Genomic DNA, 18,932 nt, shown 5'->3' with positions numbered 1-18,932 from the left:
AAAATATCTTTATTTTACAGTCTCATCTAAATTCACATGATTCCTCAGAGTAGATTCCGAAAGTATAATTCACGGGTCAGAAGATATGAGTTATTTTAAAATTCTTGATATATATTGTCATATTGCTTAAGTAAAAATTTCAGCTGTTAAAGAAAAGATTGAGCTATATATTTTATACACAAGTACTAGTAGGAATTAGATAAGTGGCTGTTTTTCTAAGACCTCTAAATTATTCAATACCTCATGGACTGAGAAAACAAAAACAACCCAATTAGACCAAAGGAGTTGAATATACTTTTTTCAAAGAAGATATGCACATAAAAAGATGATCAACAGCATTAGTCATTAAAGAATGAAAAGTTAAAAAACGCTATGAAATAATACCTTATACCCAGTAGGATGGCTATTAACAAACCTGAAAATAACAAATGTTGGCAAAACTATGGAGAAATTGGAACCCCAGTATATTGTTGGTGGGAATGTGACATGCAACCACAGTGGAGAAAAACATAATGAAGTACTGACACATGCTATAACATGAAAACACGTTAAATGAAGGAAGCCAGTTACAAAAGCCCATATATTGTATGATTCCATTTATAGGATATGGCCAGAATAGGCAAATCCACAGCTTAGTGATTGCCTAGAGCTGAGAGTTTGGGGGAAAATTGAGAATGAATGTTAATAAGAACAGATTTCTTTTTCAGTTAACAAAATGTTCTAAAATTGATGTGGTGATGGATGTACAACTCTGTGGATATACTCAAAACTATTGAATATATGTGAATTATAGCTCAATAAAGTTTTATATTGAAACAAAAAAGAATGATGACAGCAGAGTCAGGATGGTATTGGAGGTATGAGGATAGTGGAAAAGATGGGAGAGTACAAGAATTTACTGACTATGGAAACATAGTAAGATTGGTAGGCAGTACTTGAGGGGCCTCTTGAGGTTTGTGGACTTAAAATATAATGTGAGTCCAGTTGGCACTGTTGTGCTGCTTAGGTAGGAACAAATAATAGGTGGAGTGCTGGATTTAACCAAAATTGGGTTTTGCCAGGGAGTACAAAAGAAATTAGAAATAAGTTGAGGGAATACTCAAGGGAATGGTTAGATAACTGTGAAATCTAACTTAGGGAAGAAGGAAATTGAGAACATAAGAGCGTAAAGAACACTGAAAAAGGTGATAGTTTGGAATTAGATATCCTAGAGAGGCTGAGAAATTATTGGAGTTAGGATATTTAGAGGGAGTCAGAAAAGAACAGTGGTGGTTATCAGAAAATGGGACATCTGAAATTGTCAGCTTGCAAGTGGCACTATTATTATTGACAAGCTCAACCAGGGTTTCTCATTGGAATCACGAAACATAATGAACAGATTGTTATCCTACTTCTCTCAATGATGGTACAAAACTGGTACCAATCATTCTAAATGTAGCAGACAGAGATTAACTCATCACATACAGTGTATGCCTTAGGGCATTAGGCTTACTTCTCTCTCAGAACCCCCCTTGAGAAAGGCTGGGATGGTCATCAAGGAACTGAGAGGCAAGAGCATTCGATGCATCATACTTTAGGTTGAAACCTATAAAATCTACAACTTGATATGCTTCAGTGTAATACAATATATAGATATTGAATCACCAAGAATGATGGCAGGAGTGGTGAAGAGAAAGACAGTGATATATTAAAATTTTCAGTGAATGGTCAGGAAGTGTCGGTGGCTGGTGGAGGGCAGGTGACCAGGAGAATAGGTTATGATTACTTTAGGGTTGGGTAGCAGAGGTAACACCTGATTTGTGCTTCAAACTAGGTTTTTCCAGTAGGCTGGAAGCAACAAGGAGGAGGAAGAGGATATCTACCCCAACTCCAGGTCAGTAGTACTGTGGTGTAAGGAAGAAGAAACAAACCAGTATTTGAGAAGGTACAAGGCAAAGAAGTATCCTCAGAGGACAGCCATCTTTCAGTGAGAGCAAGAAGATGAAGAGAATGTTCAGAGGAGGTTGAGAATATGGGGGGAGGTGGGGTGGGAGGGGGCGGGCAGGTTTGTTGATCACTGACAGGAATTCCAGAAGGCAGAGTCATTTCGAGAGTAGGAGTGGATGATTGGGTCAGATTAGAAAAGCCCTCCCAGATGACAGATTAGAGTTATGTGGGGATGAGAGATGCCAGGGAGGCTTGGATTTCTTGTGGTGTCAAGGTAAACAAACTTAAGGCAAGTTTTATCCTAGTTATCTCTTAAAGGAGCAGTGCTAGCCAATAGAACTGTCTGTAATGACAGAAATGTTCTATATTTGTGGGGTCAAATATGAAAGCCAGTAGTCACATGGCTATTGAGCATATGAAATATGGCTCATGGGACTGAGCTGAATTTTAAATTATATTTAACTAGAGGCCCGGTGCACGAAATTCATTCATGCACGGCAGGGGGGAGGGGAGTCCCTCAGCCCGGCCTGCACCCTCTCGCAATCTGGGACCCCTCGGGGGATATCCAACTGCTGGTTTAGGCCTGAACTGGCAGTCAGACATCCCTCTTGCAATCCGGGACCGCTGGCTCCTAACCGCTCGCCTGCCTGCCTGTCTGATCACCCCTAACCCCTCTGCCTGCCTGCCTAATTGCCCCTAATCACTTGCCTGCCTGCCTGATTGCCCCTAACCCTCGCCTTCCTGCCTGATCACCACTAACCACTCGCCTGCATGCCTGATCACCCCTAACCCCTCTGCCTGATTGCCCCTAACCACTTTGCCTGCCTGCCTGATCACCCCTGACCGCCTCTGCCTGCCTGTCTGATCTCTCCTAACCACTCGCCTGCCTGCCTGATCGCTCCTAACCACTCTGCCTGCCTGCCTGATTGCCCCAACCACTCGCCTGCCTGCCTGATCGCCCCCAACCGCTCGCCTGCCTGCCTGATCGCCCCTAACTGCTCGCCTGCCTGCCTGATCGCTCCTAACCACTCTGTCTGCCTGCCTGATCACCGCTAACCACTTCTGCCTCAGCCTCTGCTTCGGCCTTGCCGCTGCGGCTTCGTCCAGAAAGTTGTTGGAAAGGATGTCCAGAAGGTCATTCGGCCGCTGGTCTAATTAGCATGTTATGCTTTTATTAGTATAGATTCTAATTAAGATTTAAATTTAAATAGCCACATTGCTATTAGGCTAGTTTCTTAGGGGAGGTCAGCAGCATTGAGGCAGGCAGCATGCAGGTGAAGTGCACCTTTCCTTCTTCCTCTTACAGCCCACTGAGGAAGTGCCTGGCTGGGGGAGGGGCACTTTTAATAGGAACATACACAAGTCTGTGGCCTCCTGTTATTTTCTGCTGAGGTGGTTTTGAGGTTGAGGGAGATAAATTGAAGATGACAAATCTCTCTTCTTTGTATATATAATTTCTACTCCTCAAGGAGCCATTTGTTTCACTGTTATAGTTGTAGGCCATATGTTTTATTTGTGATTGCCTGTCTTTGGATTTTTGGAAACAAATGTGCTGATATTTACATAGTATTAATAATTGTTCTATAATTCTTTGATTATTTGCTGTTCATTCTGTTTGTACAAATCAGTATGGGAACCATTTAAAAGTAAGACCTAACCCAAATTTTAGTCAGGCTGATAACCTAAGGATGGGTTTAAATATTTGGCTAAGGCTAAAAAATAAGACTGGAGGAATAATAATGATAATTACAATTAACAACCTATGTTTGCTGAGTGCTTTCTGTGGGCTGGAAACTCTTACAACTTATTTGGATTATCTGATGTGATTCTTACCAAAACTCATGAGAGTAGATGCTGTATCATCTCATTTTGTAGATAAGTCAAACTAATACTCAGGTTAAGTTATTTGCCTATGGTGAATAGCTAGTAGAGTCCCAATTTGGACACCATTTTGTCCAACTCTAAAGTTAGTGTACTTTATTCCACCAGGCATTACTGCTTCCTTTTGTCTTAACCGTGCCAAGGCAAGTCCATAGCGCAGCTCCTTAGGGTGTTTCCATCTCTCAGGTCTTAGTGACATCCTTCCTCTCCTCCATTTTGCTTACCTTGCCTGGTGGTTGTCTTTCTGGTAGTTGTTCTCAGACTCCATTGTTCCCTTTTGAAATCTTTGGCTGTTGTCATCAGCAGCAAGGGTTTTGGATTTCAGTTTCATATTGAATTCTCTGCCTGCCACTAGTTGAAGTGACTGTCCCAACCCTCATAAACTGGAGTTGGAAGCTCCTTTAAGAGCAACTTTTCCGTTCCTTTGTAAACTTATACTGGTCCGTCCTTATTCTAACATTAAATAATAGAATTAGCATGTGGTTCCCAGCAATCTGCCAAGTCTCTCCCCTCAGATTCTTTTCTACCTGCCTACTCACTTACTACTTACCACTTTTTCTCTTCCCATCCTTTACCCTTTTATTTCCCAGGAGAGGCAGCCTGCTCTTATAGAAGAACATATGCTTCTTTTAAGTCAGATTTGTATTGGGGTTTGTTGTTGTTGTTTTGGCTTTGTGATCTTGATCAGGTATTTAATATTTCATCATCTATAAAATACAGATAATGACATATGCCTTGTAGGATTTTGTTCTAAGGATTGAGATTAGTTTTATAAAGTCTCTGGTACAGAGCAGGTCCTCAAAAACAAGAGCTCTTTTTCCCCCCTTGAATCCATTGCTATGATTTAATTGGCAAATATTTATTAGTGTCTAATATGTGCTAGATTTTGCTGAGGATGCTGAAGAGATCAAAGCAAAACTCAGAATCTCTAAATTGAGAAAGTTGCATGATGTAGAAAGGAGACTGACATACAAACAAATAACAACAGAAATGTGCTAAGTGCAATAGTGGTATCTATAAAGTGCTAGAAGCAATTAATTTTTTTTCCAGCCCTGTCTGTGGAGTGGTTTCCAAGTATTTCTTTTGGAAAAAATACTTGGTAGTCAAGATGGGGGAACAAATGGAAAGAGAGAGAGAAAAAACAACCCTTAAAAGTTTCTGTAATCTGTGAGGTGCCAACCTTTTAAGATTTGATTTTAGCAGTGCTCTTGATAAAATCTCTCATGAAGCCCTTGTATATAAGATGGAGAAATGTGGGCTGGCTGATAGAGTAGTAGGAGGATTTGAAGGCTATACAGCTATGTCCAGGATATTTTTCTCCTGCAGTACTTCCAATCTCTGGGTTAGAAGGAACCTTAGAAATAGATTACCTACTTTCTCTGTACTCTGCTCTCTTTTTCTCCCTTTTAATTTTTAATTCAACAGTACAGAAAGTATATGGTAAAAAAACATACCATCTTCCTAATTCAGTCCTCAAGTGTCACTGTCATCCTCCCCAGAGACAAACACTATTAATAGTTACTTGTGTGTATCATCTTGTTTTATTCGTATCTCTTTATACTTGGTGTTATAGTTATTTGAGTGTATATGTTGTCTCCCTTAATACATTGTAAGCTCCTTAGGGCAAGAACCCCATCTCAAAATTTCTTATATCTTCCCAAATTACTCACATATTGAAGATTCTCTGTAAATATGGATGAAGATGCTTTCATATATGCAGATGACACAAAACTGGAAAAGAGAGCTAATAACATTAGATGACAGGATCAATATTGCAGATGAACTTGACAGACTGCAATGTTCGCCTGAAAAGAACATAGACATTCCTGGCTGGTGTGGCTCAGTTGTTCAGGCATTGTCCCATGCACTAGAAGGTTGCCGGTTCAATTCCTAGTCAAGGGCACCTGCCCAGTTAGGGGGCATTCAGGAGACTGTCCATAAATGTTCCTAGTATACTCTCACATTTTCGATGTTTCTCTTTCTATCTCCCTCTCCTTTCCTCTCTCTCTAAAAATCAGTAAACTATTACCAATCCCCCCCCCCCCCAAAAAAAAAAAACACACACCAAAACCAAACAAACAGGGACAAATGTAAAGTTCTGTGTTTAGGCGGGGGCGGGGGGGGGTTGGGGGGGGGATGGAATACACAATAGCGTAGTTACCCAAGTATAGAGTTAGGAGATTGGTCTTGATAACATTTTATTTGAAGATGATTGGGGAGGGTAGGGGATGGACCTTAATTGCCGTAAGTTCAATTTAAGCCAGTGAGAATTTTGGTTGGAAAAGTATAAATCTCTCCCTCAGATACTGCAGGTTGGGTAGTACACAAAAACCTGTTTTGGTGTGAACTAGGTTTTTAGGTCTCATGGCAAATAAGGGATAAATAGATCTCATTAGCAAATACGGACATATCTTGTAGCTGGCAGTTTCAGTACATATGTTACAGGTATTATTCTCTGTACTAAAAAGAAGTTTCTTAGTGCATGTCTCCCAGTGGAGCAGGATTTTAAACTTTGCTTCTTCGTACACATTTTATCTTTTATATTCAGAGTCTACTGCTAACTGATAGTTTTTCTTCATTTTTTGTTGAAAGTGTTGACTTGCAGACAAATAGAGGCCCAGAGCAAGAGGGACTGTGGGATAGTGGCCCAGACTTCCCTGGACATTGAGAAGTAAGTATGTATGCTTTTTTTAGGGAGCTCTTGTTTAACATACTGCTGCTTGGGTCAAATAAAAAGACCAATTTTTCTCTTACCCTGGGTTTCTTTGGCCTGCCAATCACTATGTTGCTTGGATGCCTGAATTTCTTTTTATTATTCCCATTTTATGTCAGTGTATGTGGCCTCTGTATATCCCTTTTTATTACCCTAAAAAAATCCTGCTACCCACTCCACTTCCACATTGCTCTTACTTTAGAATCAGAGCATAAGTGAAAACAGTAAAGCTAAATTTCAATATATTAGTTTTATAAAACAGTTTAGGTATGGTGCTTTAGTAGAATAAAAGAAAGCAAGAAAATGTGTCACACTTATACCAAATTAAGGATGTTGAGTTATGTTACTAATGTCTGCAATGTGTGCATGTCTGTGTATTCGTTTATTATGTACAGTTAACCCCCCACCATTTTGGCTTCATTAAACTAATTTTAAAATTAATTTTTTTCTTTGAATTTGCATCTTGGTGTTTTGGGGAAGCAGTGAGCTATTTTGTGATATAATGATAACAGAAGTTGAGTTGCAAAAGGTTGGGCAATATAGAAGACTTCCTTGGGTTGTGGGTTGCAACTTGACAAGAAAGCACATTTTAAGGGGTTGGGTTTGAGTGCTTTCTCCCAACAGTAAAGATATTACCAAAGTACATTAGAGCAGTTAGTCATTAGGCAGAAACGTTTACCTTAGAAACACAGATTTAGACCCTACATTTTAGAGTTTCCTTCCCTAATCCAGTTGAGCAGAGTTCATCCCTTGCTCCTTTTGGAATCACTGTCATGTGGACATTCTTCTAGGACTGTCTTCATCACATTGTATTGCAGTAATTTTCTTTTGTTCATTTTTGACATTTCTGTTTCCCTGGCTAGGCTGTTAGTTATCTGAAGGCAGATGCTTGTCTTCATTCATACTCTATTCTTCAGCATCTAATAAAATTTGTCTGAGACAGCAACAACAATAAAACCTATTTGTTGAGCACCTAATACTGTGTACCAGTCATTGTGCTAGGTGCTTTATTTACTATATAACTCTTACAATAGCTTTTAAGGCAGTTATCCTTTTTTCTTTTTTTAATAAAGAGACTGAAGAGAAATTGTAAGTAACTGGTTGTGATCATGAGGGCAGAACTGACAAAGCCTACTTGACATGCTCCTTCCTCAGTGATGCCATCTTTCACATAGTAGGAGATTAATAAATGCTTTTTGCATTACCTGATAAACTGTGTAAGGTACACTGGTCTGCTTTTCTCATAAGGAAGAGTTTTACTTGCATTCTCCGAGATGATTAAATACTTGAGACTTATTTCTTCTATTTTAAAAACCTCTAGAGAAATTCTTCCTTAGAGCCAATCCACATTTCCCTGGCTGTAGTAATTGAGTTGTAACGGCCAGAAAGAGAAGTCTAAGATAGCAAACTTTGAAAAGTTTTCCTTAGCTTCTTAAAACTGAGATGATCTTGAGTCAGGCAGACCTGGCTTCTGACAATTATTAGCTATACAATCTTGGGGAGAAAAGTACCTTCTTAGTAGGGCTGGAGATTGAGAAATTGTGTTTAAAGCACCTTCCACCATTATTAAATACTTAATAATTGTTCATTTTTTTCCTTTGTTCTCAATGATTCCATTTTCACCAATGTCCAAATAGCCTTACTCAAGGATACAATTTCATCTCTTTCCACAAACTCAACTGTTACAAAACAATAAAAATAACTGTGTATGAAATTATGCAGAAGCCTTTGGTAGAACCACATGGTTTTGGTAACTTCCTAGTTGATGTTGCAGGTTATAGAATTAAGGAAGTCAGCATATGGACAGACTTGATTTACTAGTCAGACAAGTTCATCTACCCTGGTAAAGTTGTCATCTTGGTTTAATGCTCTGTGTGCTCCCTTTTCTGTCTAAATTTTAACTTCCCTTTGAAAAAACGATTACACTTAATTTCAGAAGAGTTTGACAGAATATTTTATGTCTGAAGAGCAATCAACATTGAGATAGTTAGAAGTGCTGATTTTATTACCATCCCACGGCTGCAACAGCAGGGTACAGAGAAACAGCCAGGGAAACCCACTAATCACTCAGTCCTTTTGATTGTCATTGGGTTAGTTTTATTGGAGGCCCTGCTGAGCAAATCTGCATTGGTTGACATGTCTTCTCCACAGAATAACTTTGAGACATAAAAACATGATTTGAGACATATCCAGGAGCCCAGTGGCAAAAGCAAACCTTAAAACTGCTTTTTCTCTCTTTCTTCTGATTGGCTAGGCATGAGAAGTGTTATCTATGTAAATCCCTGGTCCCATTTAAAGAGTACCAAAGTCATGTAGAGTCCTGTCTCCGGCTTGCAAGGGATGACCAAGTAGATGGGCCTGCAGAAAGTGTGAGAGTACATTCAGCTGAGGAGGGGAAGCAGAGGCAATGGCTGAGGAACCCAAAGGTATGTGGAGTGTTTTAACAGGAAAGGCTACCAAACCTTCCACAGTTCTGTTCTGGGGTTTTTCTCCTCTCTTTTTTTCCCTCCTTTTCTTCTGTTTATCTTGAAACAAGATTTCTGCTTTAAAAATTTTTTTTCTTTTAATTAAAAATAATATGTGTTCATTGTAGGAAATACAGGAAGTAGTTTTTTTTATAAGTATGAAGATACTGAATGTAAACTATAATAAAAAATTAAAATAAATTGAAAAGTATGAGGAATCAGGGGACATTATCAACTATAATTTTTCCAGTCTTTTTTTCTATGCATTTTTAATGTAGTTGGCACCATACTGTGTGTGTGTGTGTGTGTGTGTGTGTGTGTGTGTGTACACTTAACATTGTAGCATAAACACCTTTTTTGGTTTATTTTTAAACTGTTTTTAAAAATTACTCTTAATATTTGTATCACACAGTCACTTACTAGTAATCATTTTCATTATTGAACATTCAGATTCTTTCCAGTTCTTCTGTATTAGAAGACTGTTTAAAACATTAATTAGTCATTGTACCACTGGTTATTTTCTTAAAATAGATTTCCTGAAGTGGAATTCTTAGAGCAATGCATATAAACATTTAAAAATCTCGTGAAACATACTGTCAAATTGCTTTCCAGAAAGGTTATCCAATCATACCCCCAGTGTTGATATGTGAGATCAGCGCTCTTGAACGCTGTGTGTGCCTGGCCCTAGGGAGGTGTGGCTCTGGCCTCTGGTTTCTGGGAAGATGGATGTGCTTTCTGGGCTTTGTGATTAAAGATTAGGAAGAGCAAGTCTTGGCTTAGAGAGAAAGATAAAACAGCAGCTCCATGTTATAGGCTTACATAGCAATCACTGTATGCTAAGATGAAGAAGCCATTATCCATCATGACAGAAGAAAGCAACCCCTGTATGAATGGGGTGCTTTGTGGTGGTGATTTGGAGTTGGGTTTTATAGGTATGTGCTTATACCATAGAGCCAATTTATTATTCTTATCACTGCCCCTAGAATTTACCTAAAAATTGTCATTTTCTGTTTTAAATCTCTCGAAATCTATCATAGGTCAAAGGCTACTTGTGTTTAATATGATCTTGGTGGAATAATTTGCCTTCGCTCGAATTCGTTCTTAGATAATATTGGCATAAAGATGTATTCTCTTCATCACGGTTTGCTTTTTAACTTGTGTACCCTCATTTATTAGAAAGCAAAAGACTTTCTTAGAGGTGCACCTCCACACCTCTTTCCTTAGGAGACAGGTGTGATCTGGGCTAAGGAAGTTGTATTTTAGATTCTCTGCTATGAGGTAACCCTTCCCTTTCATCTATTTATCTCTGCCACAGGAAAAAGGCCGGAGTGAAGGCCGACTCCTCAGTCTCTTGGAGCAGTCTGAGCACAAGACTGCAGGTGAGGACCCCGGGACCAGTTTTCTGGGCTTTTGGCCAAGGCCTTCTAGTGAAAAGAACCACTGCCAACTCCCTATTTGTTAGAGTTGTGTGGGTACACATTTCACCTAAGTAGCAAGCCTTTGAGACTCGGTCTAGGTCATCTCTCCCTAAGAAAGATGGGGAGATAGCCTGTCTTATTCATCATGCATTTCATTTCATGTTTTATGAAGCCTAAACTTCCAGGACTGTCTGTTGAACTGGGAAAAAACATTTCCAGATGACAGGGCAATGACACAAGCCCCAAGTACCTTCTAAAGCAGAGGTGGGGAACCTTTTTTCTGCCAAGGACCATTTGGCTATTTACAACATCATTCACAGGCCATACAAAATTATCAACTTAAAAATTATGTTACTATGAAAAAAGTGCCTAGAGTTATTGAATTTCAAGTCCTGCCTGTGGTTGCCTTGGCAGAGCCAGACCAAATGATATGACCCATAGGCCGGACATTCCCCACTCCTGTTAAAGGGACAGGCATGGGAAATCAGACATACCGATGTTACTGCCTCCTTCTAATGTACCAGTATATGCTCCATTCATATGTTACCTTTAGCTTAGTGTTCCAACCTATGCTCCTGAGAGATTGTAGGAAGTAATTCTGTTTCTTGGTGCCTAGTATTTAGGGATCAGTAGAGTAGATTGGTTACAAGCATTGCAGAGTTAGTAATACCAACAGATTGTAAGGATTATGTCTAGTAAAACTCCAAACATATTCCCTGGCATAAGTAGGCCCTGGATAAATGTTAGCTTCTATCATTACTGTGGTTGTTATTAGTTGCTGTTGTTAAAATTCACCAGATGCAGATGGAAGAGGAACTGTTGCTTAAGCCTTTCTGATGACTCTAAAAAAGGCAGCCTCTCTGAGTTCCATGTCCTGCTGTCTCCAGATCAGCAGGTTGTGATTCTCTGTAGGAGGCAGATTTCCCTTGGCAACTCCTAGTTCCTCAAGTCCAGATTTGAAGTAGATTTATTCAGAGGTTGTTCATTTAAAAGTGTTCGCCTCAGTACTTCTGCAGCGGAGTGTTGGATCCTAAATGCTCACATTCCATTAGACTGGGGATTGGGGATTAGTCTGTAGCCACATGGATAAGCCTGATGAAAAGCAGTGCCCAGAATACAAGAAGCACATGATCAATGAGAAGTGTTATGACTACAACACTACTAACAACATTATTACTTTTTCTCTCCTATCACAGATGCAGAGATAAAGACCAAGTCTTCAGAAACAGTGGCCTTCAGGTGAATTGGGGTGTGCATTGAAGTGCAGCTGTCAGCAGTTCTAGAGAAGTAGAGGCCTAGTCCTGGGTTCTGTGTATAGTGTGATAGTCAAAATGTAGAAGGTAGAAACCACTGTAGATCTCTCTCTCTCTGCCTCTGTGACCCCCTATATCTTGGCTAAGAATGGAATAGTAGCTCAGTTCACTAATGGTGTTAAAACAAATAGAGCAAAAGCTATTTCTTACTCCTTTCTACCTCTCTATCCCCACTCAACCCTGCTCTTCTGACTTGGATTTCAAGCAGCTTGGGAATTTGAATCTGAATCCTCATTCTCTCACTGCATAACTGTGTGGCTTTAAAGGTATATGATTTACCCAATGTCCTCATCTGTAAAAGGGGAATGATATTACTTATTTGGTTGGATGATTACAAAGATTATGTGAATTAATAATATATGTAAAAACCCCTGCTACAATGCATGATGCATGCTTAGTGCTTATTAGTAGGTGATATTGAATTCTGAAATTTTTCCTTTCTCTCTAGGGTACCCTCACCAGGGATGGAAGAGGCAGGCTGCAGCAGAGAGATGCAGAGTTCCCTTGCACATCTTGACTTAAATGAGTCTCCCATCAAGTCTTTTGTTTCCATTTCAGAAGCCACAGATTGCTTAGTGGACTTTAAAAAGCAGTTTACTGTCCTGCCAGGTAGCCGGACACGGTCCAAAGCAGGCAGAGGAAGGAGGAGAAAATCCTGAATTTCTAGGGTCCGAAGGTTGACAAAACCATTAGCAATAAGGATGGACCATGGTCATTAAGCTTTAATGGCTCCCAGTTCATTGTTGAGCGAGTTTTGATGGGCATTTTCCACCACGAGCACCCACTCAGCATTCTGGTTTTTGTGTTTTCTATGATCTATACAGACAATTGTACATAGTGTTCGGTTTTATAACAGCCTGTTTGAATTCACTTATAGTTAAAAGAAAATTTAAATATATTTATATATGTTTGTATGAAATCTTATTTCAATGAGAGGGAGATCTTCCTTTCCCCTCGCTGTGTTATAAGGTTTTGGGTACAGATATTTTAATTGTGGGGCTTGTTCTCAGACTCATAAATTACATGTTTCTGAATGAAATATTTTACTAGTCTTTGATATCCTACCTATATTCACTGAATGTATAGTGTGCAGTTCCAGAACACTGTGTGATTATTCCCTTGACCTTTTCTTTTTAATCTATTTTTATTGATTTCAGAGCAGAAGGGAGAGAGAAAGAGAGAGACAGAGACCGAGAGACATCAGTGATGAGAGAGAATCATGGATCGGCTGCCTCCTGCATGTTCCCCACTGGGAATGGAGCCCAAAACCCAGGCATGTGCCCTGACCGGGGATCAAACTGTGACGTCCTGGTTCATAGCTCGATGCTCAACTACTGAGCCACACTGGCCCCTTGACCTTTTCTGACATCATTCTGTAAGGTGCCAGTTCATTGAATCCTACTCCTTATTCTGCTATCCCTGTCATTCAATGACCTGTTACTTCATCTCATTGCCTCATCCAGTTAAGAATTCTCAGCCAGCCCTGGCTGGGTGGCTCAGTTGATTGGAGCATCACCCCCATGCACCAAAAGGTTGCAGATTTGATTCCCAGTCAGGGTACATACCTAGGTTGCAAGTTTGATCCCCAGTTTGGGGCATGGATGGTTAGGCAAACAATTGATGTTTCTCTGTCACATCGATGTTTCTCTCTCTCTCTTCCTCTCTCTAAACATATCCCTGAGTGAGAATTAAAAAAAGAGAACTCCCACAGCATAGGACCTTTGAGGGATCTCTCCTGCCATTCTTCCCAGGAATTTGTAAGTGAACACTATTTTTAGTTACTTCCTATGCAATAATTTTCCTTTGTAGATTAACCAGTGGATATTCATTTGTTAAAACCACTGTCAGAGGTCATAGAAGTAACAGGAAATAGGTTCTGTTTTAAGTACATTAGTAGAAAGTACACATTCTCAGTCACATTGCCCAGGAGCTTTCAGAGCAGAACAGAGATTGGTCTGTTCTCAGTGCATAGGCTGTTGTGGAGCGTGTTGGATGGTAGAAGCAACTACCTGAGGAAGATGTTAGAAAAGCTAGCTTTGGCCCAAACAGAATTGAAGATGTAATGAAAGACTGTGGGAGATGGTTGCTGAACAGGAAAGGATCCTGGGACAGGACGAACAGGGACACAGACTTTTCTAACTTCTGATTTATCAAGTCCAAAGTTACCTTTTCCTTTATTTAAAATGAAAATGAGGTGTGTGTTAGACTGGGGAGTTGAGAGATAGCTAGGATGGAAGGCCAGCACAGGCCTTTAGGGAAGGCACTGTTTCCTGTCTGGGTGCCTTGCATGCAAGATCTTTGAGTTAGAAGGCAGGATGGTAGGTTCACTCTCTATTCCTTCCATGTCTTGGTGCCCTGACATTGAGGCCAGCATCACATAATAGCAGTTATTTCTTGAGCAACTACTATGGTTCAGGCAATGCATGTGCCTTCATTTAATCCTCACAACAATCCTGTGAGGTGGTATTATCCTTCCCAATTTTCAAATGAGGAAACAAAGGCTGAGAACAAATAAAGCCACTTTTGGTCCATGGCAGTGACACTACAGTGCCCCTCCTCTTCACTCCTAAAGAAAATGTCATATTTTGATTCTAGTATTGATTATTTTCCTGTTTGCCTTCTAATGAAAATTAGTTTATCAATTATGTCCCATTAGCTTAACTCTCACTAGTCTTCTCATTAAATAGAACTTTATTGGAGGTAGAGTTCTATAAATAGGGGATAGTATGTTATCTCTTGCCTAAAGATAAGAAAAGAGAAAGGCTGGTTCTACAAAGTGAATTATTTAGCTTAAAATTGAGCAATCTACTAGAACATGGGTCAGTGGCAAATTATTGGAGGGGGGTGTGGAATAAGCAGGACCAGGAACAATAGGCTTTTTGTTAGCCAATGGGGAGTCAAGGGGAAACAGCAACTCCCCAGTGTCCCCTCCCCACCCCCCACTGTTTTTGGTACAGGCTGCTGATTTGTCTTATTACTCCAATGGTCCTGTGGGAGGGCATTGTTGAGACAGTGAAGAGATAGTCATTGGAGAGTATCACATCAACCTGAGTCTGAACCCCTGCTTCTGATAAAAGTTAACCTCTCTGAGATCTAGTTTCCTTGTCCATAAAACGGGGGAAAAAATCTTACAGGGTTCTCAGAGTTAAGATAATGTGTATAAAGGCATAGTATCAATCACATAGAGGATGGTGAGGAAGTGACAGTAGTTGCTATTAAACAAGGTGCTAGTTTTGTATGTCATAAGTAGTGTTACAGTGTGAGGTGGAAAAGCCAGAGAGAGAGGTGGGGTGCAGATGCAGGAAGACAGTTCTTAGAGGAGCAAGCCCTCCACCTTAGCTCCATCAACCGCCAGCCTTCCATAGCACCTTTGAACCCTGGGCAATTAGAGCTCTCCTTGGGGTCTTGATGGGCTTTTTGCTTCTTCCAAGATGGGAAGGCCCTAGACTGCAAGTGTTGTGGACTGATGGAGATCTAGGAGGCTCCATGAACTTCACAAGTGGTTGCCATAAACTGGGAAAGAAAAGGGGACTTCTCTGTGTTAGGCTTTATGATTTTTCCCTTTCATCCTTCCACTAGCCCTCTAGCACAGCGGTTCTCAACCTGTGGGTCGCGACCCCTTTGGTGGTCGAACGACCCTTTCACAGGGGTCGCCTAAGACTATGCTGCATATCAGATATTTACATTATGATTCATAACAGTAGCAACATTACAGTTATGAAGTAGCAACGAAAATAATTTTATGGTTGGGTCACAACATGAGGAACTGTATTTAAAGGGCCAGAAGGTTGAGAACCACTGCTCTAACAGAATCAGTGCCTTACCCGTTTCTCCTGGGTACTCACCATTCTAGTACATACCCCACATGGTCCTATTGCAAGAACCTGTGACTCTGCCGTAGCACTTCTCTAGGCTTGTGTGGCACAGGCTCTGATTCCCTCTCAGTTTCAAAGGCCCTGGACTATTGAGGTTGTGACAAGTAATTAGGGCCCTGAAGCAGCCCTCAGCCAGTGAAAGATGGAAGTTGAAGGATAAATACCACAGCTTCCTCACCTCTCAGGTGGGTTCATTTTAAACAGTTCTATAGGGCTTAGCTCCCAGCAGCAACTTGATTACATACTCTCATTGGCTTCCTTCCCTTCCTGCCTCACCGCTCACTCCCCTTTCAGTGCTTACTGGATCAGGGCTGAGACCAGGGTGAAGGGTACTCACTCTTGGGTTCATGTAAGGGCGGGGTTGACACGTCCGTGAACTTTGAGGGCCTTTTTACATTTTGTATCAGGGCACCTCACATGCATCATTCTAATCCCAGCCCTGGCCTGGATCGCTTTCCAATTAAACTATTTACACTCAAATTTGATCTAATTCTGGGGAACCCAAACTAAGGCAAATCCTATGTAGAAATTAGTCTCCATCTTTTACACGTGGACAGACAGGCTCAGAGAAGTGAAGAAACTAAGGTCCTACAGCTAGTAAATGGGATGGTATTTGAACTCAGGTCTGTCTGACAGCAGAGCTCATGCTCTGTACTTCACTATCCTACCCCCCACCTCTCCCTTGAGTGACAAAATCTCAGTGGAGATTTCAGGTTTGGATGGGCTCTTTCTCGCCGGGGAGGGCAGTCTTGGCCCTAAATTGACTTAGCAGGGTGAAGGGAAGGTGGGTAGTACTAAGTGGATAGAAGAATCAGTGGGAAGATGGAGGCATGTGTAAACCTAGTGGAAAGGCTGAAGCCATATGCACTAGGAAGGCAGGAAGAGGTTACTGATTTCCTCTCAGTTTCAAAAGCCCTGGACTACTGAGGTTGTGGGAGGGCTCTTCAGTTTAACAAAAATTAACATCCTATTCCTTGTCAGGCCTCGAAGTGGGCTCTGGAGTTCTAAAGATGAGTAGGAAGCATGTGCTTGGAGTCCACAGTTATCAATGCAAAGATGGGAGAAAATACCTGACACTATGGGACCCATAGGCCACACCCAGCTGGGGTTAGGGCCGGGAGGAATTACCCAGGAAGGCTCCCCAAGCCTTGGTGATGACTGAGGTGTAATTTAAAGGTGGAAAGGCTGGAAAGGGCAAAGAAGGAGTCATTTCAGACAGATCCGCATGAACAGTAAAGCAGCTTGATGGGTAGAAGAGAACTGCAAGGCATAGCCTAGTGAAAGGGCATGGAGGGAACTGTGGGGAGCTTATCGAGGGCCTGTTTGCCTTGTTGTGGGGCACTGTCTGCTTGTGAGAAGCAAGCCTGGGAGCAACTCAGAGCAGGGAGGGTCTGGTTCCTAGCCCAGCAGAACTCTGGCTGCGCCCCACCTTTCCTCCTGCTGACCTCTCCCCATTTCTCAGTTCCTTCTGGACAGCTCAAATTTGATCTAATTCTGGGGAACCCAAACTAAGGCAAATCATACCTATGGAGAAATTAGTCAGGATTTGTCCTTCCCCTTTTGGTCAGAGGTCATCTGGTGTCTGAGGAGAACTGCTGGCTACTACTGTGCCTAGGCTACCTCAAGGCCTGTCAGCTGTTCACAGACCTTAAGTCCAGGTTGCCTCCTCCCTCCAAAGGCCCTGACACTCAGCCTGGGGTTCTGGGACCTCTGCTTCTGTGGAGATGGACACACATTTCCAGAAACAGACGAGTAGCTCTGGCTCAGGAGACTGCAGACTGGCTGCCAGCATGAATCACAGCTGGGCCTTTCACACTCAGTTCCATATTCTCATCTCTCAACTGAACAAGGTTGAGAGAGACTGGAAATCCAGGTTAGGCAGGACACTACGTCATGGGTGACTGTCCTGTTCACTCCCATCCCGAGCTCCCTGCCCGTCAGGGCCTATATGCCGTATTGGTACCCAGAGAACTGTGCAGCAGGGCTGATGTCGGGTGTTCCCAGGCCCAGTCAATGCCAAAACGAATCCAAGAGCTACTGTCCCGGGCCTTCATCATCCTGGTGGAGGTCATGTACTGTCTGGATAATGGTAGGGTTACTGCTGATGAGGTAACCTAAAGCTTTAACGTATCTGCTCACCAGTTTCCCTGAAATGAAAATTGGTGCAGTATGTTGTCTCCTACCATGGTGGGTATCTTGGTTCATGTGGGCTGCTATAACAAAATGCCACTGTCTGGGTAGCTTATAAATGATAGGAGTTTATTACAATTCTGGAGCCTGGAAGGCTGAGATCAGGGAGCGAGTGTGGTCAGGTGAGGGTCCTCTTCTGGTTGCAGATTTCTGGTGTCCTCCACATGGTGGAAGGAGTGAGGGATTTTCTGGAGCCTCTCTTATGAGGAGACTGATCCCATTCATGAGGGCTCCATCCTCATGACCTAATCATTTTCCAAAGGCCCCACCTAATACCATCACTTTGGGCATTAGGTTTTCAACATGAATTTTTGGAGGAACACATATTTCATACCATAGCAGTGAGCACAGTGATGCTTCAAGGTTCTGTGCATTCAAGAAGACTAGTTCAGCCGGCTGACGTGGCTCAGTGGTTGAGCGTTAACCTATGAACCAGGAGGTCAGAGTTTGATTCCCGGTCAGGGCACAGGCCTGGGTTGCGGGCTCAATCCCCGGTGTGTCACTTGCAGGAGGCAGCCGATCAATGATTCTCTCATCATTGATGTTTCTCCCTCTCCCTCCCTCCCTGAAATCAATAAAAATATATTAAGAAAAAAAAAAAGACTAGTACAGGGGAAAACCAACTTGGTGGCCAACAGATTGACTACAGCCTGAGACTCCCCTCCCCTTTCAGTAGAGAAGACCTATGTTGTGAACCTACTGTCCCCCTCGGCCTATAGACTAACGGCTAGATTTCAGTCTAGCTCCACCGCTCCACCACTCCACCACGCAGCCCCATCTCCATGCATCCTCTTCAGAACCTTGGAGCTATACTCCATTCCATGAAGATGTCTGATTCTCCATCATGTTGTACATGCTCCTCTCTTTTCCATGGACAACCTGTCAGAATACTACCATTCCTTCAAGGCTCAGCTTCCTCAGCTTGCCCTGCCCACTCCAAGGCAAGTCTCTGTGCTCACATGACCTCTCACTCACTAGTATTTCCACATTTTGCTGAATTGTCCATTGGATTGCATATTTCCCAGACTAGGCCTCTCCATTTTCTTTCCAGGGGTGAGCCACCACCTCAGAGCTCAGACTCTGAGTTTTTGTAAAATGGACAGAACTCCCATCCTTGCAGAGAGCATGTCCTAGAGCCCTTGACCCATTTT

At 41.8% G+C, this 18,932-nt stretch overlaps 1 protein-coding gene across 1 annotated transcript in view; it reads left to right on the top strand.

Annotated features, from left to right (window-relative positions):
- UIMC1 (ubiquitin interaction motif containing 1) overlaps positions 1-12,749 on the top strand; it is a 78,234-nt gene extending 65,485 nt beyond the window's left edge. Inside the window, exons 11-15 of the mRNA XM_070415093.1 lie at positions 6,400-6,478; positions 8,775-8,946; positions 10,301-10,364; positions 11,600-11,642; positions 12,165-12,749. Coding sequence (XP_070271194.1) covers positions 6,400-6,478; positions 8,775-8,946; positions 10,301-10,364; positions 11,600-11,642; positions 12,165-12,375 — 569 coding nt within the window. The 3' untranslated portion in view covers positions 12,376-12,749. The remainder of the gene's footprint in view (positions 1-6,399; positions 6,479-8,774; positions 8,947-10,300; positions 10,365-11,599; positions 11,643-12,164) is intronic.
- Positions 12,750-18,932: the final 6,183 nt, after the last annotated feature.

Source organism: Myotis yumanensis, unplaced genomic scaffold (assembly GCF_028538775.1).
Source record: "Myotis yumanensis isolate MYYU_CA2020_CCGP unplaced genomic scaffold, mMyoYum1.0.hap1 SCAF_5, whole genome shotgun sequence".
Classification (NCBI taxonomy): Eukaryota; Metazoa; Chordata; class Mammalia; order Chiroptera; family Vespertilionidae; genus Myotis; species Myotis yumanensis.
This window is presented reverse-complemented; position numbering and strand designations above follow the sequence as displayed.